At 34.7% G+C, this 23385-nt stretch overlaps 3 protein-coding genes across 7 annotated transcripts in view; all 3 read right to left on the bottom strand.

Moving 5' to 3' along the window:
* The window catches only part of LOC130629617 (uncharacterized), a 137511-nt gene that overhangs the window by 32293 nt on the left and 81833 nt on the right, over positions 1–23385 (bottom strand). The gene's annotated exons all lie outside the window — the stretch shown is intronic.
* On the bottom strand, positions 1119–2331 carry LOC130629624 (uncharacterized). The gene is made up of 2 exons (XM_057442893.1): positions 2018–2331; positions 1119–1714 (listed from the first exon to the last, which is right to left on the bottom strand). The coding sequence occupies exons 1-2, from the start codon at positions 2281–2283 to the stop codon at positions 1315–1317; spliced, it is 666 nt and encodes a 221-aa protein (XP_057298876.1). The 5' UTR covers positions 2284–2331; the 3' UTR covers positions 1119–1314.
* LOC130629626 (uncharacterized) lies at positions 8558–20035 on the bottom strand. 2 transcript variants are annotated; one of them, XM_057442894.1, is made up of 3 exons: positions 18565–20035; positions 16116–16967; positions 8558–10080 (listed from the first exon to the last, which is right to left on the bottom strand). In XM_057442894.1, exon 3 carries the CDS (start codon positions 9950–9952, stop codon positions 9305–9307), a length of 648 nt encoding a protein of 215 aa, XP_057298877.1. In that variant the 5' UTR covers positions 9953–10080; positions 16116–16967; positions 18565–20035; the 3' UTR covers positions 8558–9304. The 2 variants fall into 2 exon arrangements, with proteins under 2 accessions (XP_057298877.1, XP_057298878.1); XM_057442895.1 differs by lacking the exon at positions 16116–16967.

The following is a 23385-nucleotide window of genomic DNA, read 5'->3' as shown; positions in this document are numbered from 1 at the left end:
CATAGCGCTTGAAACGAAAATTTAGTTGATGATAGCTTGATGATAGGGTAGAAGGGTATTTTGAGGAAAACGAAGAAAGGGTATGTACAGCTAGTAGATCACTATTTCTTTACATTGATGAACCCCTTCTTATCCTTACTGCCACCTAAAGCTAGCTAGTATAAAACTGCCCACTTAGCTGGCATAATAACAGAACTTAGATAACATATAGCTAGCTTACTTTAACCGTTTAGCTAGCTATAAAAAAAGGGCTATAGCATAAAACTAGCTACAAAGCTAGCATAAAATTAACTACATAACTGGGATAAAACTACCAATGTAGCTAGCATAAATTTTGGTGAGTGAGGTAATTCTACTCTGTAGCTAGCTAGCTAATATCTATAGCTATCAAGCAGTACTGTTGTAATATTTTAAACAATCCCCCCCCCCCTGCCCCCCCCCCAATTAAAAAAAGAGCCACCCACAAAAAGAATAATTTGATAAGAATAAGGAAGTACAGTTTTTCACCCCACTCAAGTTATCACATCCCTTTTAATTTAAAGCAAATTTATACTTTTAGAATAACATTAGCTGTTACTTAGCAACATACATGGGGGCATGCAACAAGACACCTGATCTACTCAAAGTAATTTTAGGTATGACTTAGGTATGAGCCATCGACAAATAATTTTTATCTTTTTATTGACGTATGGACGATTGATACTCAACCCATTACCTTCTCCCCTGTATCTTTTCGACAGCCCGTTGAAATAGGAAGCAAGAAGGATGAACAACATTATTTTACAGAACAATTTATGGCTTACATTTTTTTATTATTCTTTTTTTTTTAGAAGAAGAAGATATCCTTAAGAATCACGTAGAGGAAAACAAGTCTATTGGCGCTTATTAAGGCACTTGCCCGTTCCTTTCCGTATCCCTTGCCTTTACCTACCCTTCCCATGCCTTTTCTGGTGGCTGCCATGCCCATGCCTTGCCTATCCCTGCCTTACTGATTCCTCTTCCTGTTTCCTTGTCTGCCTTTGCCGTGCCCTGTTTCCTTGCCTGCCTTTGCCCTGCCCTGTCCTTGCCGTGCTTCATGCCTTTGCCTTGGCAACCTCTCCGCAACACTTTCTATACTAGTTGCGGAGGTAGCGGAGCCCATTTTCTCATTAAATAAGCCAAATATAAAAGAAGAAGTAAGCACGGTGGAGAGTATATAGGATTTCTATACGATTTCCGCGCCCCGTTCCCCTATACATCAAAAATATCAAAAATCCGTCGTTTTGGGGCCCAGTCTCCCAGCGATTTCATATGGTCATTCTTAAGTACATTTTTCTAGTGAGCGAGACAACATGTTTTTAGCACGGCGATGGAGTTTTTGTTGTTTTTTAAAGAATTCCTGTTTGTGACAGATGACAGAGCAAGCATAGCAAGAAAGGAACAATATTTCCGATCTACTAAATTTAAAATGGCTACCTCCTTAACTAAGTTTTCTTGTTTTTTGTCTGTGTTAAATGCAGAATTGCAGACAGACATATTGAGAATATCTTCCATAGATTTAAAGAGACTTTCTGGAAGAGCAAGGATAGAAGAAAATAGAGGATGCTTACAGTAAAAGCTAGCATTCATCATTAGCTCCACTGACACAAGAATTCGTAAGTCGTCAACCATCACATTTTTCCCAAACAAACACAACGCCATAGAACTGTACAGGCAATTTCCATTGACCTGAGACCTGTAATAAAAATAGGTATTGCTAGCTATTCTAAAACTTTAACTACACATTTTGCCAAACTGCTGCCTATTAAAGGTTTGTTTATGAAATTCAACTTGCTCAATATATAAATAAACTAAGAATGCATCAACAAAAGAAACTGAACAAGCAAGACATATTTGAGATGACCTTTGCACATTTTAAAACAACAAAGATTATTCATAATCTTTCTTAAGACAATATTCAGCTGCATAGTTAGTGGTCATAGTAACAAAAACGCATAGCTATTATAGAAACAACAAAAGATAAACATAAACAACTCACTTCAACGTAATTGCGCAACCATCCTTCTTTGCTTTCACATAGGCAGGAAGGTAGTATTCTGCATGGCAATTTCTTTGGATAAAACCAAAAGTAAGTTGTTTTTGCAACACGTCAGTAGATGGCAAAACAGAATTACATTTAAACTTTTTATTTAATTCGGCGTAAATTTGAGGTAGCTCATCAAAATTTTCGTTTTCAAAAACTAACTCCACACGCTCTCTCAAGCTCTTGCAAGCCATGTTGAGAACGGAAAGAATCTTCCGCATGCCTTACTTATATTTATACCAACATGCTACAAATTTTGACAGGTTTGTTTAAAACTTTCTGACTAAAATTAGGTCAGGCCCACATAGGTTGATTCTAGTCAACGGTGAAAGCCTCACGGGATAACCTAGAGCCAAGACTGGCTGGCTTCAAAATTTCTGACTAAAAATAGGTCAGGCCAAGATAGGTTGACTCTAGTGTATGGTGAAAGCCTCACGGGATAACCTAGAGCCAAGACTGGCTGGCTTCAAAATTTCTGACTAAAGATAGGTCTAGCCAACATAGGTTTGATTCTTGTCGACGGTAAAAGCCTCGCGGGATAACCTAGAGCCAAGACTGGGCTGACTTCAAAATTTCTGACTCAAAATAGGTCGGGCCCACATAGGTTTGATTCTAGTCGACGGTAAAAGCCTCGCGGGATAACCTAGAGCCAAGACTGGCTAACACAGGTCAGGTCAACATAGGTTGATCCAATTCGCGTTATGAGAAAACAAGGAGAAATATTTCGATCTTCAGATTCTGGGTAAATTCGACAGAATTCGATTTCAATCCTCAGCATTTTTTTACTAGGTCGCGTGACAGGGTTGACCTAGTCTATATCCGCGCCTGTTGGTCTCCTGACTGCCATAGATTGTATTATGTATATAAACTCATTGTCATCTCATTATACGTAATACATAAAATTGTAATTAAAACAGCAAATAAATACTACTTTTAGCAACCAAATAAGATAATATAATACTTAGTTGGATTAGCATACAAGAATTAGCATATAAAAGTACAGTATTAAATTCATTTGAGAGGAATCTTTATGTAGGAGTTGAAGCAGCGAGTTGAATTGTTGGAGGGAAAAGTTGCTGAGTTAGAGGAGAAGGTTAAAGTAAGTTATGCACTAGAAATAATTGCTTTAAAGTGTAGAATGTGGTAAAACAGTAACAATAACTTAGTGAAAGATTAGAAAGTTTAGAATGTAGCATTTCCACAAATGTCTTATGTTTTAGGAATTATCAGCTGAGAAAACTGATTTATCTTGGGACGCCTTCCGGGACTTTTGTTCCCAAAATAAATCGTTGAGAGCTTATATCAGCTCCCAAAATTACAAGTCCTGGAAGGCGTCTGGTGGCTCCCGCACCTTCACGGAGGAGGATAATGTGCGGGAGCGGATGAAGCTAAAGAGGGGCAGTGGAAGAGGAGGAGGAAGAGGAGGAGGAGGAGGGTATCGCTGGTGAAAAAATAAAAAAATGCTAAAACTTGCTGTTCTTAATTCATTCCTCTCAACCCATCCCCAGACCTTTCTTCTTATAAAATTTTTCTTTTGCACAACAGCATGCCGTTTTAATATTTTAACGTAGTATATAGTTATATAGTCAGTTAGCAAGCCTAACTTTAGGTTATAAAATTCTTTACTAAGCTATTATAAAACGAGTTATTTAGCTACAATAAAATTCTGGTAGACTGGTGCGTTTTGTCATTACATCCTATCAACAGCTAGTAGCTAGCTAATTAACTAGATATGCTAGCTAACCGAATAAAATATTGAGAAGAGGGTTCCGTTGGTATTGTATTTATAAACTATTTTTGTTGCTTCAGTTTTGTTCCAAGATTCTGCATAAAATGTGCGTAATTATACTCTCTTGGTCTACCTTATTCCATGAAATTACCTAGTCATAAAATTAACGCGGTTTTTCAAAAATTCGCGTTAATTAATGACCGTTAATTAAATGCAGTGTTAATTTAAGGACTGTTAATTTCATGACTCGTTAATTAAAATACTGTTAATTAGTGACTTTTTTACAATATATAAAATCCTAAAAAACATAAAAATACAAATTTTCTGTTATTATCTCCTCCTTGGACGATAGCTCAACAGTGTTCTTTTTTTTCAGAGATCTTTTTTAAATAGCTTTTGTATCATCTTCATACTCTGATCCAAGTGATAAAACCACTTCTTCTTCCAAAATTTAAAAATTTTTAACATTGTCTTTCCAAACAACAAAAACTTTTATTTTGATTTCCAAACCACATTGTAATAGAGGAGACCGCTTCACTACCGTGGATTCGACTGTTGCCATAATTTTATTGTTAATTTAATTCGGGTTAGTTTCTTGACTCGTTAATTTCATGGCATAAGGTAGTTTGTTCTGATAATAGTCGTTCCTTTACATTGGGAAAATTTTATATAAACATACTTAGTTTCACCTCAAGTTTTGGGATTAAGCCTGAAATACACGATCCTTTAAAACGAAAGGTGAACCTGGATAATGGATAATGGATGGATAATGACCAATCTTTTTTAAAAGCTTAGTTAATTAGACATAAGCGTAAACATTTCAGTATATGTAATTAACAAAATTACATCATTATTACGCCCTGTTGGTCTAATGGCTATGACACTCTTGCAAACGAGAGATCCAGGTTCGAATCCTGGACAGGGCATTAAAAACAATTATCTTGCACCTACAACAACCAGGTTGTATTATATTGGCACATAATTCTGCTAAGATGATTCACTGTATATTGACCTTATATAAATGTAATACTTTACATTGAGTATATCTTTGAGTTGTAAGGGGAGAGAGTTTCTATTAACGTGCCTGCCCCTGCCTTGCCGTCCCCTTTACATTGCCTACCCTTCCTATGCCTTTTCTGTTGCCTGCCTTCTATGGCCTTGCCTGTGCGTCCCATGCCTTGCCTACCCCTGCCTTGCTGATTCCTCTTCCTGTTTCCTTGCCTGCTTTGCCATGCATTGCCATGCCCTTTCTTGCCGTGCTTAATGCCTTTGCCTACCCTTCCCATGCCTTTTCTGGTGCCTGCCTACTATGCCCTTGCCTGTGCCTCCCATGCCTTGCCTACTCCTGCCTTGCTGATTCCTCTTCCTCTTTCCTTGGCTGCCTTTGCCGTGCCTTTGCCGTGCTTAATGCCTTTGCCTTGGCAACCTCTCCGCAACACTTTCTATACTAGTTATCACGTTTAAACAAACTCTTCATTGCTGAGTTCATGCTGAATTCATCTTCTAAAGTTAAATCTCTACTAGACGATTTTTGCAACAAAATCAATCTTTAATCATGACGGAAAGGGCGACCAATGAAATTCAAGTGTTTTTAATAACTTTTGCAAAGTATACTAGTGTTCGGTTCTGGTACTCAGAATGGAATTGAAAGTTCAAAAATGGAAGACTGGGTACTACATTGCTTTACAATCGTTGAATTACTTTTAGGTAAAGATCACCCATGGGCGATAGAAGCAGAAAGGAGTTGGCCTCCACAGGAACAATTGCCAGTGACAGGTCTTTTCTAACTTTTATATTAGCTAAGGAATACTCCATGCTATCTCTCGAAAATAAAATTTTATAATTTCTAATCCATAGGAGAAAAAAGACCTGTCCAACCAAGAATAACTGACGCGTTGAAAACGTTTCGAACGACATATGAACTAGCACTAAATACAACAATGTCATTAAAACACTTCAAAGTCCTTGTAAAATGTCAACGTAACAACGGAGTTATTTTGATAGATGGAAAGGACAAAACAAAAGCATGCAAAGAGTATATTCACGTCCTTGCAGAAATTATTCGAGAGATGTGTCACTTTTGACAGATGGGTCACAGGCAAGGAAAACTGGGTCTGATAAGGAGCTTGTCATGGTCCGAGCAGAGAGAAATGGCTTGCCTTGTTACATCTTTGCTTCATTGATGGAAATGAGCTAGTTTGGTGAAGTTGACGCCGAGAGCGTAAAGCTTGGAATAGACAGTTTTTCACGAGGCTGAAGGAAAGTTGAAGATGAAGGATGAAGAATATCATGTCAGGCTTGTGTCTGCTACGTCACATGGCGCGAGTTTAAATACGGGACGGAATAACGGCATTCTGACACAGCATCAAATCGTGACTGGCTGCTGCCGATTCATTGTAGTAACCATCGCGTTGAATTGGCCTTCAAAGCAGCTGTGAATGATTCTACCATGAAAATTTGCGAAGACACTTACATCGCAATATATTTTTTGCAAAAAAAATTCTGGGAAATTGAGTAACACTGTACGCGGGGCTTGCAAATCTCTAGGCATTACAGCTCATAAGAAGCTGCGCAAAATACATGGGACTCGATTCATCAATCACAGACGACGAGGCTTCAAAGTCCTTTTAGAGATGTGGCCTGGTTTTAGAATAGCCTACGAAAACGCTTTATTAGAACCTGGCCGTAATGAGACCAAAGCGAAAATTTCAGGGCTCCTAGCTAAGTTTAAAAACTACGAATTTTTCTGCAAGGTTGCGTCTTATCTCGATATACTCGACTCTGCTGGACCAGCCTCCTTAATTTTTTGGAGAAAACGACGTAATGCCTTATGAAATGGCAGCAACCATTGAGCGGACATGCGATGAATTAAAAAATCTAGCGGACTTGGTTGGAACTGACGACGAACTATTGGATAGTTACATGAGTGCATTTAAAATTACTGGCTATTTTTTAAAAGGTCACGGAAGAATCAAAACAGTTTACAATGAGGAATGTTGCAGTTTTAATCAATGGAATGAAACCTTCTGACGCTTCGGGCGAAAACGCTGCAAGAGTTAAAAGGGGAATGGCACTAGCTTTGTCTGATAATCTTAAACGGAGATTCACGAAAAGCGAATCTGAAATTTACTAAGCGATGAAGTGGTATGATCCACAATATTGAGATGACCATGACGCAGATTATGGGAATGGGTGCCTTGAAAAATTGATAGAACATTTCAAAACCCCTATTGAAGCTTCTAATGCGAGAATCGACGCATGTAAAGCTTTAAGTGAATGACGATCTTTTAGATCTTTTGCAAAACATAACTACAGTCAGTTTTTAGATGACCCAAAGAAAATGTGGCAAAAAACCATGCTGTATGACGGAAAAAATTTCCGAACATATGTTGCATTGTCAAGCTTTTAACATGCATATCTGGGTCTAACAGCAGCGTTGAAAGGGCTTTCAGTGTTTCAACATTGTTACTCTCCGATCACAGGCTCTCTCATCCTATACATCTGAAGACAAGGCAACCTCTGACGATAAAAATTTTGTTTGACTTATTGTTTGATTCTAAAAAAATAAACAAGCTGTTTTGGCAGAGTATTGGTGATTTATTAATTTCTCTATGGGGGAATATTTACTTTGGTTCCCTAATTGTGCAGAAAAAGTGCTCACGTTATTAATAATTAACTATTTTCAACTGGCACAGCAAAATATGAAAGAAAAACAAGAAAGAAAAGGATGGAAGTAAAAAAATTAGTTCCATTTTGTTAGCACTGATGAAATGTAAAAATCAATAAAAAACTATTTTTGATTTACTCCGGGTTTTTTTTAAAAAAAAATGACTCCTTGTAAACAAATACAAATTAAGCTTCATAAAATTTGAGTTTATTTTGAAAGTTTTTTTAAAGAACACGCGTAAGCGCGAATAATATTTGTTAAACAAACTTCGATAATGAAACAGAATTTTTCAATTTAAAGACCTTAGATAATATGTCCAATTAAAATAAACTAACTTCGTATAACGAAACGAACTTTAACAAGAAGACTTGCGTCTATAACCATCTGTGTGCAAATGTTTCGAATAAGTAGGACTTTCGCTAAATGGGACAAATTTTCCCGGTCCCTAGCCTATCCATAGACCACTCTTTGCGTTTTCAGTCTATCAACCTTCGTAGCAAAGCGTGGTACGGGCCGGGCTTAACATAAGGAACTGAGAACGACAACAAACGCCGCATTATTCACTCGGAGGCTTTCTAATCTGCGCATGCTCCGTAGTTTTGAGATTTGACAGATCTCGTACGCAAAAATCTATGAACGTTAATAGACCCAGAGGAACACAGTAAGTTCGGGGTCGATGAAATAGGCTTCCGGTCCCTTGAACCAAAAACGTCTGAGAAAATATTCGCTGTCTTTTGTTGAGCATTACATTCAAAGTCAATTTCAAAGCAACAAATGTCGTCTAACAATAGTGGGACATTTCAGTTTCCCCATCGTTCCTAGTTTCATACGTGTCGAGCCCGGCCTTATCACGCTACGCTATGAAAGTTGATAGGCCATAAGAACGCAGAGAAATTGTCTATGGAGGCTCTGATTTGTAGTATGGTGGTTTACAGGATAAACTTCAGGAACAAATTTTGTCTCGTTTTTGGCGCAGTGCCATACGTCGTTCTCTTGTTCAGAAAGACAAATCGGGACATGAATCGGAAGTTTATCGCGAGATTTTCAATGTTGGCGCTCAAACCCGAAGCTGAATAAGACAACACGCCTTCGAAGGTCAAAAGTTCAGGGGTCTGAAAAGTATTGCCAGGAAAAATGATTATATACTCACTAATCAAGTGAAATACTTTTTTTATTTTAAACACAACATGAGATGCAAATCAATATAGTAAAGATATACTGTAAATTTCACTCCTGTTAAAGAATATTTATTGCTATACTGCAAAATCACAAGAGTGATACAACATAAAAATCTGGAGATGCAAATCAATATAGTAAAGATATACAAACTCTAAACTTTACTCCCGTTGAAGAACACATTTACTGCTATACCGCAAAATCACAAGAGTGATACAACATGAAAATCGTGAGATGCAAATCAATATAGTAAAGATATACTATGTGTATGTGTTCTTTAAAACAGGAGTAAAATAACTCCTGTTTTAAAGAACACATTTATTGCTATACCGCAAAGTCACAAGAGTTATAAACTACATCTCAAAAAATCGAATAAAGTAAACAAAATATAAAAGTATAAAGTATCTGTTTATGCTTGTCTATTCAATGCATTACTTGAACCAACACAGTGGAACTTGCGATCAAATAGTATTTTGAGCCCAACTTTCGACAGCATATCATACACAACTTGATTCTGGTCACCTGGAATCGGCATTGCAACTTTGGTGTAAAAATCTTCAACACTATTCCAAAACAATGTGATTGTTTCAGGCTTGTTTTCAACCAAGAACATTGCTGATAATGTAAAATTTATCTTAGCATTCTTTTTTAATGTAGATAATTGACAATGCTAACATATGAACAAGGTTGAATGGTTATCCTGTGATGTTTTCCGACACTTGGGACACGCCAACTTTCGAGATATGGACTCAATACTCATCGGGGGGAAATCTGCAATTTGAAAATCAATGTTGGCTACGTCATCATTACAAGGAGCAAATATTTCATCAGATGCCACAACTTTAGACACACCTTGCGTTGATAATTTGAAGAGTCCTGTTGGCCATTCCTTCAAACGTAAATTCCGCAATACATATGAGCCATTTGTAGTAACATTTGTTGCAAATGATCCCCATAGTTCCACAAACATGTTATCATTTTCATCATTTATAATGGCAGTTTTCATTAGGATTGGCTCAACAGAATACTTTGTTGTAATGAGTGTTGTCGGTCTGTCTTCGACAGTTAAATAACCCTTTACATTAACCAACTGGTTCACATGGTTTCCGCCTTTGATCTCCTTGACTGTGACATCTACAGATTGTACTGTCATTGGCTTTAATTCAAAGGACGCATCTGTCGGTTCTACATTGGAATCTCTCGTAACTTCTAAATCCATGAGTTCATTTGAGAACTTATTCGGCCTGGTTACAACGGTGGTTATTTTTACTGGCGATTTATGTTCCATTGCAGAATCGAATGCCTCCTTCAAATCCATACGATAGGAAATTCCACGGTAATTTTTGTCTTCTGCCTAAAGTTTCATATTGAAATACGCCACATTACTGTTCCTTCTTGACGTTTTTACAGGTGATACATCATGTACGTACACATGTACAGCATTTCCTGGAAAAAAAATCCGAACAAAATTTTAAGAAATGTGGTACAGTTTTGGAAAGAGTAGTCTTTCTCACTATGCTTCAAATTAAAGGTGATATAAATTAAATTCTAGAAGTTCATTTCTGCAAAATATTTGAAAAGATGAAATTTCTATTAGAAAAGTTTCCGAACAAATGATATCGACATGATGCATTTTCACATAAAATTTTGTTCACAAATACAACTTCGAGCGAGAAATAATTTTTACAAATTACAACAAAAATTTGGATGACCATTGACTGTTTCATTCTTATTATATAGTGGCTAAGTTTTATTGAGGTTTGTTCAATGCTCTGCAGGAAAATATGCAATCATGATTCCCAGTTCAACCTTATATACCAGGGGTTCATAGCAGGTGCAGAGAATTTTTGCCCCTGACTTATCAGAAAAAAGTGATGTATTTCCCTGACTTTTATGAGAAAAAATATCTAGTCTAGAAAATGTTCGAGTTATAAAACCGGGAAGTTAGGAATTTGCGAGTTGGTGAGTTAGGGAGTTTTTACGGTAAACCGAGTTACATGTCCGGCGAAAACTTGACGTCAATATTTTACCGTATCTTCGACCGATTTTTTAACCGATTGCCGTAACGTCACGACTTTTAAAGTCCGACCTGACCCCACGACCTAGTGCTACGCCGGCTTTGTGCGTATCTTGATATTCGTAAAGAATGAAGACTGCGCTACGAATTTGATCACAAATATTGTTGTAGACTGTTATTTTAATTAAATTAATCTTTCAGAATTGTTCGAATTGTTTATATATATACAGAAAATATTCACCATGGAATATTCCAAAGTGTCGATTTGTGAAAATATAAAACCAAAAATTTTGTTTTTCATCTCAAGTATATTTTCCACGAATTATTTACATGTATTTCACAACCTCGTGCCCAGAGTACTCCTTATTTACAAAGTGTAAAAATTGCAAAAGTAAAATAAAATATTATGCAAATATAGGGCTGATCAATCTCATTAAGAAACAAAAAAAATAAAATAAAATATGGATCAAAAATGATAATGAAGGGAATTAAAAAAAATACCATAAAAAGACACCTGTTACTTTTCCCTGGTGCTGTAATGAATTTTATCATACACACTGTGATTGGTAAAATATAAATAAATAAATAAAGAAGGAAAAAAGCAAATCAGAAATGTTCTATCTTCGTCATTACAGACCGCGATGAAATATATTTTTGTTGTATATTAGTATAAAGTATCTGGTGAATATTATACATCAATGTTTCGGGTTTTCTGTTTCTATAGTGAATTTTATTTTTATTTTTTATTTGACAAAAAATGAGTCGGTCACGCCCGTACAATGATAGCCGATAGTGTTTTTCCTGCGCGCGCAGAAATAGAGGTAACTTTTCCGCTTAGTTTGTTTACATTTTTACCTCCATTTCTGCGCGCGCATCGGGTATTACGTAATCACTTAGATGCGTGCGCAAGTAAATATCGGGACTGTGATTCCATGTTTTGTTTTTCAATATGACATTTTCCTCGTGTTTATATGGACAAAAATTTTCCTAGACCTCACCTGTGCTCAACAGAGATTTAAGCAGGAAAAAATTATAGTAACAGTTTTGCATAAGGCCATGAATGACCTTGCCTCAAATTTTTCTCAGTAAAAAACCGAAGAAATTTTTAGGCTTTTTAACTTGAAGTACAATTTGTCGATACTGTCAAATAAGGTAAAAATATAGGCAAAAAGGCTACTTTTTTTTCAAACTTACATAGCATTTGAGTTTGTGATGTTTACTTCAAACTTGGACCAGATTTGTATCATTTCTACTGGGCATACCCGCAGTTAGCTGGCTACCTCTGAGTTTTTTCATTGCAATGTTGATACTATTAGTTAAACTTTGTTGTTGCCAAATTGAATGAACAAAAAATATATAATCTGGCTCTGATGCAAATCTTTGTTTATAGTTCAATAGCCTTTGATTAAAATACTTAGATAGAGATAATTTGATTTTACGATCAACTTTATACCCAAATACTCCAGTAGGAAACAAGTACGGATGTGCTAACTCTTCACAGAATTGATCACTCAAAACACCCAATGGATGTTTACCTTCACAAGGAGCGATCGAAACATTGTCAGTTTCAGTAACTGGAATCTCAGATATCAATGTAGTTTCATTACAACCAAGTCTATGTTGATCTAGGGGTCATGCGTAGAGCTACCTTGCTCATTCTCATCAGTAGAATTTTCATTTTGCATAATCGAACTAGTGTTCAACTGCTCCATGTTTATTGTGATTTCTGCATACAATGGGTTAATAAACTTCAAATATAACAGAGCAGCTTTAACAACATGTGGTCTTACTGTTTCAAACAGTACGTGGCCACGGAAAACATGCTTTCGTTTCAATTTAAGCATAATTACACCATTGCTATCAGCACCTCTAGGTAAATTATTACAAACATCATCTGGCTCAAGTGGTACATTACATATTGTACCTTTCATTTTCGGAGATTGTCCTTTTGGCATTATTACAACTTTTTTAAAAAGAATCCTCTGTGAAATTATGACTTTTTCGAGTTTCCTCAAATCAATCAACTCTTCTGGTATTTCACATATAAATAATTTGTTACATACAGCTTGACATGGGACAACTTTCTTCTTCAATCTCTTATCACATGTCACACATATATATGCCTCATTATCAAAGCTGGTAACATGGGAATAATAGAAATCACTACTTAACTCTGCATATCCATCTTTGAATATTTTAACTGAACGCCGATATAGACATCTGTTGCAAACAACACAAACATAATATGGGCCTTTTGCAACTTCTTGTCTGAACTTGATCACTTTCTTTGTATATTTTGCTTTCATATTTTTTTGTATGTCACATTCACCTAATTGGGTACACTTCTTTTTATCAGACCGTTGAGCACTGTATGATTTCATTTGTTCCTTTCTTTGATTGTGTTTACCACTACCAACTAAATTTTGATAATATTTTCTATTCTTCAGTCTCTTGATAGAAGCTGCAATAGTGGATATTTCTAATTCTGTCAGATTAATTTTCACCGGTTGTATCTGGTAGTATTGGGAAGTTAGACTCTGTTTGCGCAAATAAAAGTCTCTAATATAGGCCTCTACATCACAAAGCCTCTTGAACTTCATCAAAAGAGAGTGTCCATCAGCAACAACTGAACCATCAATACTTCGACTGTGAGAATCAAATACAAAGAATTGTGTTTTGTAAAGAAATATTGAAGTGGTGAAGCCTCCTGTCATGAACATTAGTCCGTTCAGGTCACCATCAAAGTTCAGAAATGCTTTTCCAGATAATGTTATTTCTCCTGAAATAAGATTCAAAAACGTAACAATTACTGGTGTGCCTTCAACGGTAATAGAATTTGGGAGTTGATCAAAGGAAATGGCACCAAATGTATTCAAAGATTTAAAAATAGTATCACCGTTATCTAGTATATAGTCCAGATCCCAACTAGTCCATAGTGAGACCTTGTGAATTACTGACCAAATAATGCATTAGGAACACATTGCAGTTTCTCCATATTTTGCATCTGCCGGGTTGAGTGTTCCTTGGACAGATTTAACAATCTTATATGTTGGACCAGGATTAATTTCCACATCGCCATCAGCCAGCAATTGTAATAACAAAAATGACATATTAATATTGAACTCAATAATGACCACTACAGCACTAATAAGAAAATTACAAAGGAAACTCTTCCATGACAGTAATTCTTGTATCATTAAAAATGTTTCAAAATCACTAACAAGGGAAGCTATTTTGTGGTGACTTTCTTGAGAAGCAATGAAAGGAACCAATTGCGGCTTGATAGGCTTCTAATGTGATCATCACTGCTAGTCCTGCTAGCTACCTTCTTAGTGAAAACTGTCTGATGGATGATAATAAAACCTGTGTTGCAAACACGACAAACAATAAAGTCTATGCTACACTACTGATTTCACAGATTATCACAAATGTATACTTTTTCCAACTGTGTAGTTAGTTATAGTTAGCTTTAGCTATATGTTGTTGCATATTAACTGGTGTTGTGCATTCAATATTTTCCTCATGAATTTTTATTGATATTGCAGATGTTTGTATTTTTCAGATTATATACTTTAATATGATTATATTTCAATATGATCTATTCAGTGGTCAGTCTGGGGCAAACTGACAGGAAGAAAGGAAAAATCTAATGCCCCAATTGGATGAGGAAGCAGGAGGGGAAGACGGAAATAAATTCTAGAACCAAATGAAAAAGAGACGTCAAAGACGTTGAATAAAACTAAATACGTACTGTTTGGGTTGTTTCTTTCATGCAATAAAGAACAAACAGCACTTTTCACTTTATCGAAGCGAACCATTCGCACTGCTCCAAACAGAAGCCAATTTCGTTTCAGGTCTTTCGCGGTGTTACCCACGGTCGACGAAAAATGAAAAATGGGATGATAGCGTTTTCAAGAGACGTGTAGACTAAACCATACTGTGTAACCACAGATGGAATTATTAAATTTAAATATAAGGACTTTAGATAATAATGTAATTATAATAAACGAACTTCGCAAAAGCAACTTCTAATGCAAACTTTTTTTTGAAATGATACAAACTTTATAACGTTGATGATACAAAAACGTTTGTATCAAAAGATATAATAAATTGATACAAAGTTTTGATACGGATTATACGTATTACGTACAGAAATTTTGAGACGGTCCTTTAATAAAGATGCAAATACATTCAATTGCTCAGTAAGCCTACCAGACGACCACACTTTTCATATGTGTTATCACGCTCCTCAAATTATGAAAACTGAATAATCACTCTCCTCAATTAAGGCAAGAAGCACCTATGACAATGGAGGCAAGTGAAGTATCACTCAGCTGCCAAAATTCATATGACCAGGACTGAAATATATGCTCTGTTGTTAGATCGAATGTAGTTTGAATCATTAACATACACAATGTTCGCAAATTTAAACATTGTTAAAAGAATGGTCAATAATTACATCAATAATGTGGAATTGTAATGCAGACTGTGGAATTGTAGCAGGGCTGATTGGATGAAGAAGACAGTGTTTAAAGTGTGCTACTAGCATTTCTTGACACAAACTATTCATTTCCTTCTCCTGATTCTCTTCGCAAAACAAAAAAAAATCTAAAAAATAATTTAGTAAAATATCATCCTGTGATAACTATACCTTCTTTAAGATAGACATGTAGCCTGATTAGCCTAGACTTTAACTTTTTCTCAGCATTTTAAATCGGCAAAGGGAATTCTAATCTCTAAGTGGAAAATGTCTAAGAAGTGTACATTTTTACATTTTGAACGACTTGTATAAACTAGTTTGCTTGTCACATAGAAAGATCACCTTTTCCAACTTTTTGTTATAAGAGTTATGAAGCTGATTTCGGTGCAATATGAACGTAGTAATAAATAATATTGCAGCTAAATAACCAAGGGTTCGAATTAAAAAAACAAAGTCAGTGCGCAAAATTTTTTGCACTCTGTAACGAAGCAAACCACCATCTAGATGTGGCCTGGGAACACTGTTGATTAATTACCATTGGCTTGTTCATTAGTAGCTATATGTTGTTCAATGAGAATTTGTATTTTTGTGTGACCTGAGAACTGAGCGTCTGAACTAGCGACTCTCTCAGTTTTAACTTTCTTTTCTTTGATAGCCGAAACAATGTTGCAAAAATGAAATACTGTATTTTTGTAGCATGTTGTAAGAAAATTATATTAAAAAAGCTTTTCTATCGCCGCTTTTCGTTCTTAAAGTTTCAAAATGCGATCTAAAATAGCATTTGTATCGCCGCTTTTTGTTCTTAAAGTTTTAAAATGCGATCTAAAAATAGCATTTCTATGGCCGTTTAAAAATATTTGACTCGCAATTATCATGGCATTTCCTCTATTTAAACTCTCCTTTGTGAAAAGCAGCTTACATACATGCCAGTATCATTGATACACTCGATAACGAATTTGAAAAAATGGCCTCAGAAAAGATTACCTTGGTCCTCTTAATGTAGTTTCTTGCAAGTGAGATGTTTTGTGACCACAAGACGGTAAAGTAATAATACTCCTTTTTACTGATTCCACTTCAGCTTCTAATCGTTTGATGTCATATTTATTGTGTTTGACATCATCTTGATTTTGTTCAATATCGTCTTTGTTCTGTTGGATAGCATCTTTGTTTTGTTGGATGTCATCTTTGTTTTCTTTAATCTCTTTCTGGTTCTGTGTGATTTCGCTTTGGTTCTGGTTGACATTTTTGAATTTCATAATCTGTTTGCATTATCCCAATCTTGAACATTTCCAAATCTTTTAAGCAACCAGATTGTAAGTCAGCTATTTTAGTTATATTGTAACAAAGTCTTCTTAAAATACCTTCTATGGTGTTCCATAATTGATTATATGGCATAAAATTCAGTGCTCTTGCATGCATAACACTGTTCCTTGCATTCCTAATGCGAATAATATCAGCACCATCACTAAAAGCATTCGGTAATGGCGCTTTAATTTTCCACCCACCAATGGGTGCGTGTACCCCTGGACAGTAGTTAATCAAAATATCACACAAAATTGGGATATCCAAAAATTTGAATATTGTCTGTTTACTTTTTGGAAATATAATCTCCAGTTGGTCTCTTCTTAAATGATTCAAGTGCTTTTTAAATTGCAACAATGCTAGATACAATTGATTTTCATCAATTGGCAGATTAACAGGATCATGTAGCATTGACAGTAAGTGATCACTTTGCTTTCATTAACAAGTGTGACCAACTTTACCTGATTCTTATTTTTAGCGATCAAAGTTTGATGCGTAGTACTTCCTGTAGTGCTCAATGTAGCTATTTTTATCCTGTAAATAAATAATTCTTGCAGACATATCAAAAAGTTTTTAAGAACAACTAGTATCTACAAAAAGCTTAAATACATCTTTTAAATTGTAGTTACCATTTAAAGATAACCATCTGGATTAATACCTTGTAATCTGTCTAAAACTTGCTAAAAAGTTCTCCTGTGTAATTTATTTTGCACATTTAGAAGTTTATCAACAAAGATTTTCACAACATAAGACCAGTAAGTCTACATTAGTCACACAGGAATATCAAAGACGAGAATAAACAACAAATCAATAAAATTTTTAGACAAACATGAAAACTTTATTAAGGCCTGTTGCCTTGCAGCATAATTTTTCTTAAACATAAAATTTTGAAACCAGAAATTTGCAGCATGTGAAATGAAATAAAAATTGTAGGTGACAAATAACGTCCCCCGCTCATTTATTAATTTTGAGCTTTTTTCCCACCCCAGACCTTAATAGGACCCCTTGTTTAGTAATTTTATAACCTTTCAAACTGCAAATTTATGTCAAGATAAGACATCATACTTGTGCTGTTACTTTTTAAAATAATTGAAACAACAATAGATTCTTGCACGATGTGTCATGATATTTGGCAATAGATATTATTATTCTTTAAAATCTTCAAAAAATAAAAGAATTTAATTAATAGCATATAGGAAATATTTTTCAATACATTTATCCAATGAAACCTGCTACTACAAAATACTCTAATTTTAAAACATGCAAATATAAACTTGCAAAACCCTTAAAGAATTTAAGATAAACTGACATCCTTCACCCAAAGACATGATATTAGTGTGTATGCGTTAGGTTACATTTAGACTGCACTGTATAGTAAGGCTTTAAAATTAACGTAAATTAACTGTAACAAGATGCAGGGGCTGTATAAACAATCTTGCATGTCAATGTCAACTACACATCACTACAACAACATTTTTTGAATGTCTACTACATTCAAAAAAGGTCATTTTACAAAACCTAAAAATTGATAGCTGTTTCTGGCTATTTTACTTACTGACTTTTTATATTTATCTCCATGTGAAATTTTTAGGTCAAATACCTAGAAAGCCTTTAGCAATTTCTCGAAGCTACCCTTTAAAAATTGTCATGAAATCCTTTTAACGGGGAAATTTATTAGGATTATTCTTAGAACTTGAAACTCGCAACTCATCGCAACAAATTACTATGAACAAAATACAGTACAGTCCAAACGTAGGCTTCCACGTATGCGCTATACATCCCTTTTCCTACAAGTTAAAAGCCTTTTTATCTTTTTGTTTATCGTAATCACTTTAATAATCTTTGCAACAGCTATATGTTCAAGTAATTTAACAAAAGCTTTGCGATAAAACAATACTGCAAATATTTTGCGAGTTTCATTGTTAAAACCTATTGAAAATAAAATCCTGATAGGTATTAGCGCAAAGTAATGAAATTTAATGATATGTAAACTATGCGAAAGATTAAAATAAACTGAGCAAAAACTAAAAAATGTTTTGGTGCATGTTTTTTTAATATTTTAAAACTTGGTCTGTCTTAAAAAATATCTTACTTAAAGGGATCTTGAGATACTTTTACAAGTTGGACTTACCTGAAAGATTTTCATAAGTTATTCCCAATGACATATTCACTTTTTGTTAAAAGTTAATGAAACCCCAGATATCGTTTTTTAAATATTTGTTTTTCTTGCGGCCTTGATGGCCGCTTCGATCTTCTTGTTCGTTAAAAATTCAAACTAGCTCCAGTCCTTTTTAGTTGCACGTCACCCTATTACGTAGTATTTCAGTAGCGCTCACAAATTAACGACTTTCACTCACTATTATTAATGACTTTCATAGCCAAAAACAATTAATATACTGTGGCAACAAAGTTAAAAAAATCCAATGTACTTTCCACATCGATCTCTGTACGAATGATTTGTTTTTTTTTTTAAAAAAAATAATTCAACATGATATTCTAGCCGTCTAAGCAATAAAACAAAAAAATAAGATATTAGCAGCAGGTGTGTGCATGATCTCTTTAATTTCAAATTTAAAACTTATTTGAATTTATTTGTAACAATTACTGATCTATAACCTGTCGACCTAGGCGGGGTATGATGCTCAAGTGAGTTTCGCCAACCTTGTTCTCAACAATCCTTGGGGACGAGGTTGCCTAAGTTACTCAGTAGATGGATATATTTTTTATTAAAAAATATTAAAAAATCAATAGAAAAGAATACTACTTTAATTTATCCAACGATACAGAGAGAGGCAGAATTTACTGTCTAATTAAAGTTTGTTTTTATGATATTCTTCCAATATGTAGCGCGAACATCAAGGACTCTACTAAATTAAACTCATCATTTTTCCCTTTTGCGATAGTGCGCTAAAATAAGCAGGGTTACAAAAGCAGGACAGACATCGAAGCGCGAAAGCAGAAAAGAGAGACAGGTATCCTGTCTAACATCAACGCTGCTCTGTACCTCCATGATTAGACCTTTAAAAACATACAACATAAAGCATGTTGGTCCCATTCCTTCATGCTAACACTCGGCTGGTGCATTACACTGAGACTCGAACAAAAGACGGAAGACCATTTGGAACCATGCCACAAGTCAGTCCGACCTTCATCGTCACAGAGAATACTGCGAGAAGAGTGCGCACCCATGCAAGTTAAATATAACCAGAACATGGGAGAGGTTAGGTGTCCTGTACCTTAATACATCTTTCAGACGAATGTTCTCGTGATGTAATACCAAAGAAAAAAGGGGAAAGTGAAATCAAATATATTTAGTAATAATAATCAAAAAAAATGTATATTGTATTAAAAAGAAGTCGAGAAGTTCTGTCTCCCACACGACACAACAGGCAATAAGTCAGCCCTGCCCTCAATTTTGTGAGAAGAGATGTTCTGCGAAGACTCTAACAAATTGAGTCTCCTGTACAGTTTTACTTCATGTTAAGCTGTGCCAGTGACAAGAATTTTCGAAGCATGCCACTGGAGACTTCTGCGATATACAACCTAATGATGCTCTAACCTAATGAATTCATCTTGAAACAAAAAATCCAGTAACAGGTGTTATTATGCAATGCAACGTATTCAATTTCTAAAAATAATTGAATTTCCGCGCCCGAAGGCGTAGGAAATTCTTTAAAACCGTCGTTTTTTTCTTTTGGAGCACTTTTTGAGAAAAAATCGACCCTGGGATTACACGTTCCTCCGTCACAGATGTAAACTTCGCACCCAAGCTCCCCAACTACTGGGAACTCATGTAAATGATGTTTCAGGACAAAATTAGTATTTGTTTTCAACAAAATTTGGCACAGTTAACAAAAAAAGTATGCTGAACATAATGGTGACATAATAATTTTGATTTTTTGCCACCTTAAATGTCATTATAGGACAAAATTGGTCCAAAAATTAAAACTACTTTATTTTTCAACAAAAATTGCAAAGTTAACAAAAAAGTATGGTGAACATAATGGTGACATCGAAATTTTGATTTTTGTCACCTAAATGCCATTTTAGGCCAAAATTAAAACCATTTTATTTTCGGCTAAATCTGGCACAGTTAACAAATAAAGTATGCTGAAAATGATGATGGTACAAAAGTTTGAGTTTTGTCACCTAAATGTCATTTTAGGCCAAAATTTAACCAAAAATTAAAACTGCTTTATTTTCGACAAAAATTGGCACAGTTAATAAAAAAAGTATGCTGAAAATGATGGTCACAGCAAAATTTTGATTTTTTGTCAACTAAATGCCGTTTAAGACCATAAACGTTTCAATCGCAAGACTTACCATGAATGTTAGGCTGTATTTTTTGTTAGCAATTTCTTTTAAAATGCGAGTTTATTATGACACGTTTCGTTTTGTTTGCGTTTGTTGTAAGATATAATATCACTTGTGTGCTTTATCTTCAGAGGTTCTTGCACCAAACCTCCTCGAATGTTTGGCACAATAACACAACGAATTAGCAGGTTTTCATCAAATATTTTGGTAGCGAGCGGAAATTCTTAGAGCCCCCAGGGCTTCTTGTTCATTTTTAAACGTGCATGTTTTTCATTCAAATCCCAAACTTTAAGTCATTTTTTTCTTTGATTATTAGTATAGTAAATAATTACTTTATACAAAAGACATTTCAGGTGCGCATTATTGAAGTGACTAAAGTGTTTTTGGTGTGTGATTGAAAACGCTGCTCCATTGTTGCAGTAGCGTGCGGAGGTGCGGGGGCGTGATCACGCACCTCAAAAGACCAGGACTGCACAAATGTGTGACATGTTGAATGATCAGTAACTTTCACAACCTGCGTCTCAAATAAAAATCCTTTGAAATAAAAATCATGCACAACTTGCGTCTCAAATAAAAAGTCCTTTGAAATAAAAATCATGCACACTTTATTTTTTGTTTGATTGCTCAGCTATATGAGAACATATGCAGAATAATTTCTATTTTTTTTAAAAAAAATAATTGTTCGTAGAGAGCTTTCGTTTCACTTTGCGGCGCGAAGGTATAGGTTCTGGCTATGCAGTCAGTAATAATTATAGCGCTACTGAAAGGATACGTAACAGGGTCACGTGCCTCTAAAAAAGACTGGAGCTAGAATAAAATTTTCTAACGAAGAAGAAGGTCGAAGATAACCAAGATGGCGGGCGAGCGACAAGAAAAATAAATACTTAAAAAGCTATATCTGAAGTTACATGAAGTTTTAACAAAAAGTAAATATATCATTTATTATTTCTCATACAAATCTTTCAGATGAGTCCAACTTGTAAAAGTACCTCGGGATCCCTTTACAATTTTATTCTATTTTTGTCAACAAAAGTTTCATGCGCATGTTTTTGTTTAAAAGACTTTTCAAAAAATATCCTTTTTTGTAAAAAAATATTATCCTTTTGAACATTATATTGCCATCTTTTTTTCTTAACAAAACTTTGGCATAACTATGGCAGTATAACTTTAAAAAACATGTCTTTGTGCATATAAGTTATTTTAGCTGGTAAAATTTTCCATTTACTCCCATGTTCTTCAACCTCTTCTATCACAACTTAAAAACGTGTTATAAATATAGTTTGTTTTGGCAGTCTAGTCAATGAAGAAGCTAGGCGTGCAACACTTTGCTGTCTCTGCAAAGGAAGAGGGTGTTATGACTAGCATATGTTGTGTGTAACTTTTTGCATTGCGCATGCAGGTAATTAACAATTTTTTGTTGTGAAATTTTTTTTTAAAAATTCACCTCCATTTGAATTAGCAAAATAACTAGCTGTCAAAATAAAAATACTTGCATGCTCAAAACCTTTTTTTTAAAAGTTATGCAGCAAGAGTGTGTTTGGCTAAGCCTTTTTTCGCCTCCGGAAAAAAATTTAACACATTGTTGAATCTTTTACGCGGAGCCAGTTTATGTACCAGATTACATGAAAAACTAGCCGAGGCAGTAAAATCTTTATTTAAAAAAATTGGGTGGACATTGATTTTTAAAATAATGTCTTAAGGTCTAGTGCTCATAATATTGTATTTATTATAGTATAGTCAAGTTTAGCTTAAGATAAACCTATTTCATATTCCTGTACAAGTTATTTATCTTAGGGGGCTGGTGTTTGAAATGTAGCTTCAGGAACAAAATGATGGGGCACCGTTATTTATTTTTGCGCAAAAAGTGCTTCTCTTGCTTTCCGTCTTATCGCACGTGATGCTTGTTTATAGCTACAATGGTTACTGGTTACTTGTTGTAGATTTTCAAGTATGTATTTAGACCTTATCTTTTCTTTTAACCATGGTTTTACATTGATTTCATATCATTTTGGAACTTAAACGTTTTTATTGCATCATTTAAAGTGCATTTTGGAAATTCATTCTGCAGACTTAGATTCTATTCTTTTATTCTATATATATTATTTTCTTTAAAGTTTTTACCCAATGTTGCAAATGGTTTTGTATCTTCATTATAAAATATTATAAAATTACTATAAAATAAAACAAAAACAAAATAAAGTTTTTTATGCAAAGTGAAATAGTAAATTAAAAGTAAACTAAATTGAAAGTAGAAATAAAATGAAAGTATAATAAAGTTGAATTTTTTTAAAAGTAAAATTAATTAGAACAAGAAAACCGTCCGGTTTGATCACACATTCGTATTGTACACATACTTTATATTTAAATATTGTATTGATTATGTTTATATATCTTGTATCTATGGCAACGTTCTTGTTTATATAGACCTGTTGTATAATTTTTATTTTACTTGAAAATGGGTGTATGACACCCGAAACGTCGTAAAATGTTGTTTTAATTTGTACACATACACATGATGTCCAAGTTTTAACATAAAATATTGTCAATCGAATTTCTAATGTCTCATGTAAAAACAACAAGAACTGAAGCGGTTTGAACACTCACACAACACTATGATGATAAATAATTAAATTCAGGT

This window comes from Hydractinia symbiolongicarpus, chromosome 2, assembly GCF_029227915.1.
Source record: "Hydractinia symbiolongicarpus strain clone_291-10 chromosome 2, HSymV2.1, whole genome shotgun sequence".
NCBI lineage: Eukaryota > Metazoa > Cnidaria > Hydrozoa > Anthoathecata > Hydractiniidae > Hydractinia > Hydractinia symbiolongicarpus.
The sequence above is the reverse complement of the archived record's forward strand: the minus strand, read 5'-3'. Positions and strand labels throughout refer to the sequence as shown.

Excerpts from the sequence above, each read along its gene's own strand:
- LOC130629626 (XM_057442894.1), bottom strand. The coding sequence starts at position 9,952 with ATGGATTTGAAGGAGGCATTCGATTCTGCAATGGAACATAAATCGCCA.
- LOC130629624 (XM_057442893.1), bottom strand. The coding sequence starts at position 2,283 with ATGCGGAAGATTCTTTCCGTTCTCAACATGGCTTGCAAGAGCTTGAGA. Across the intron at positions 1,715-2,017 it reads GGTTGCGCAATTACGTTGAA|GTCTCAGGTCAATGGAAATT; the intron begins GTGAGTTGTTTA and ends TTTTTATTACAG.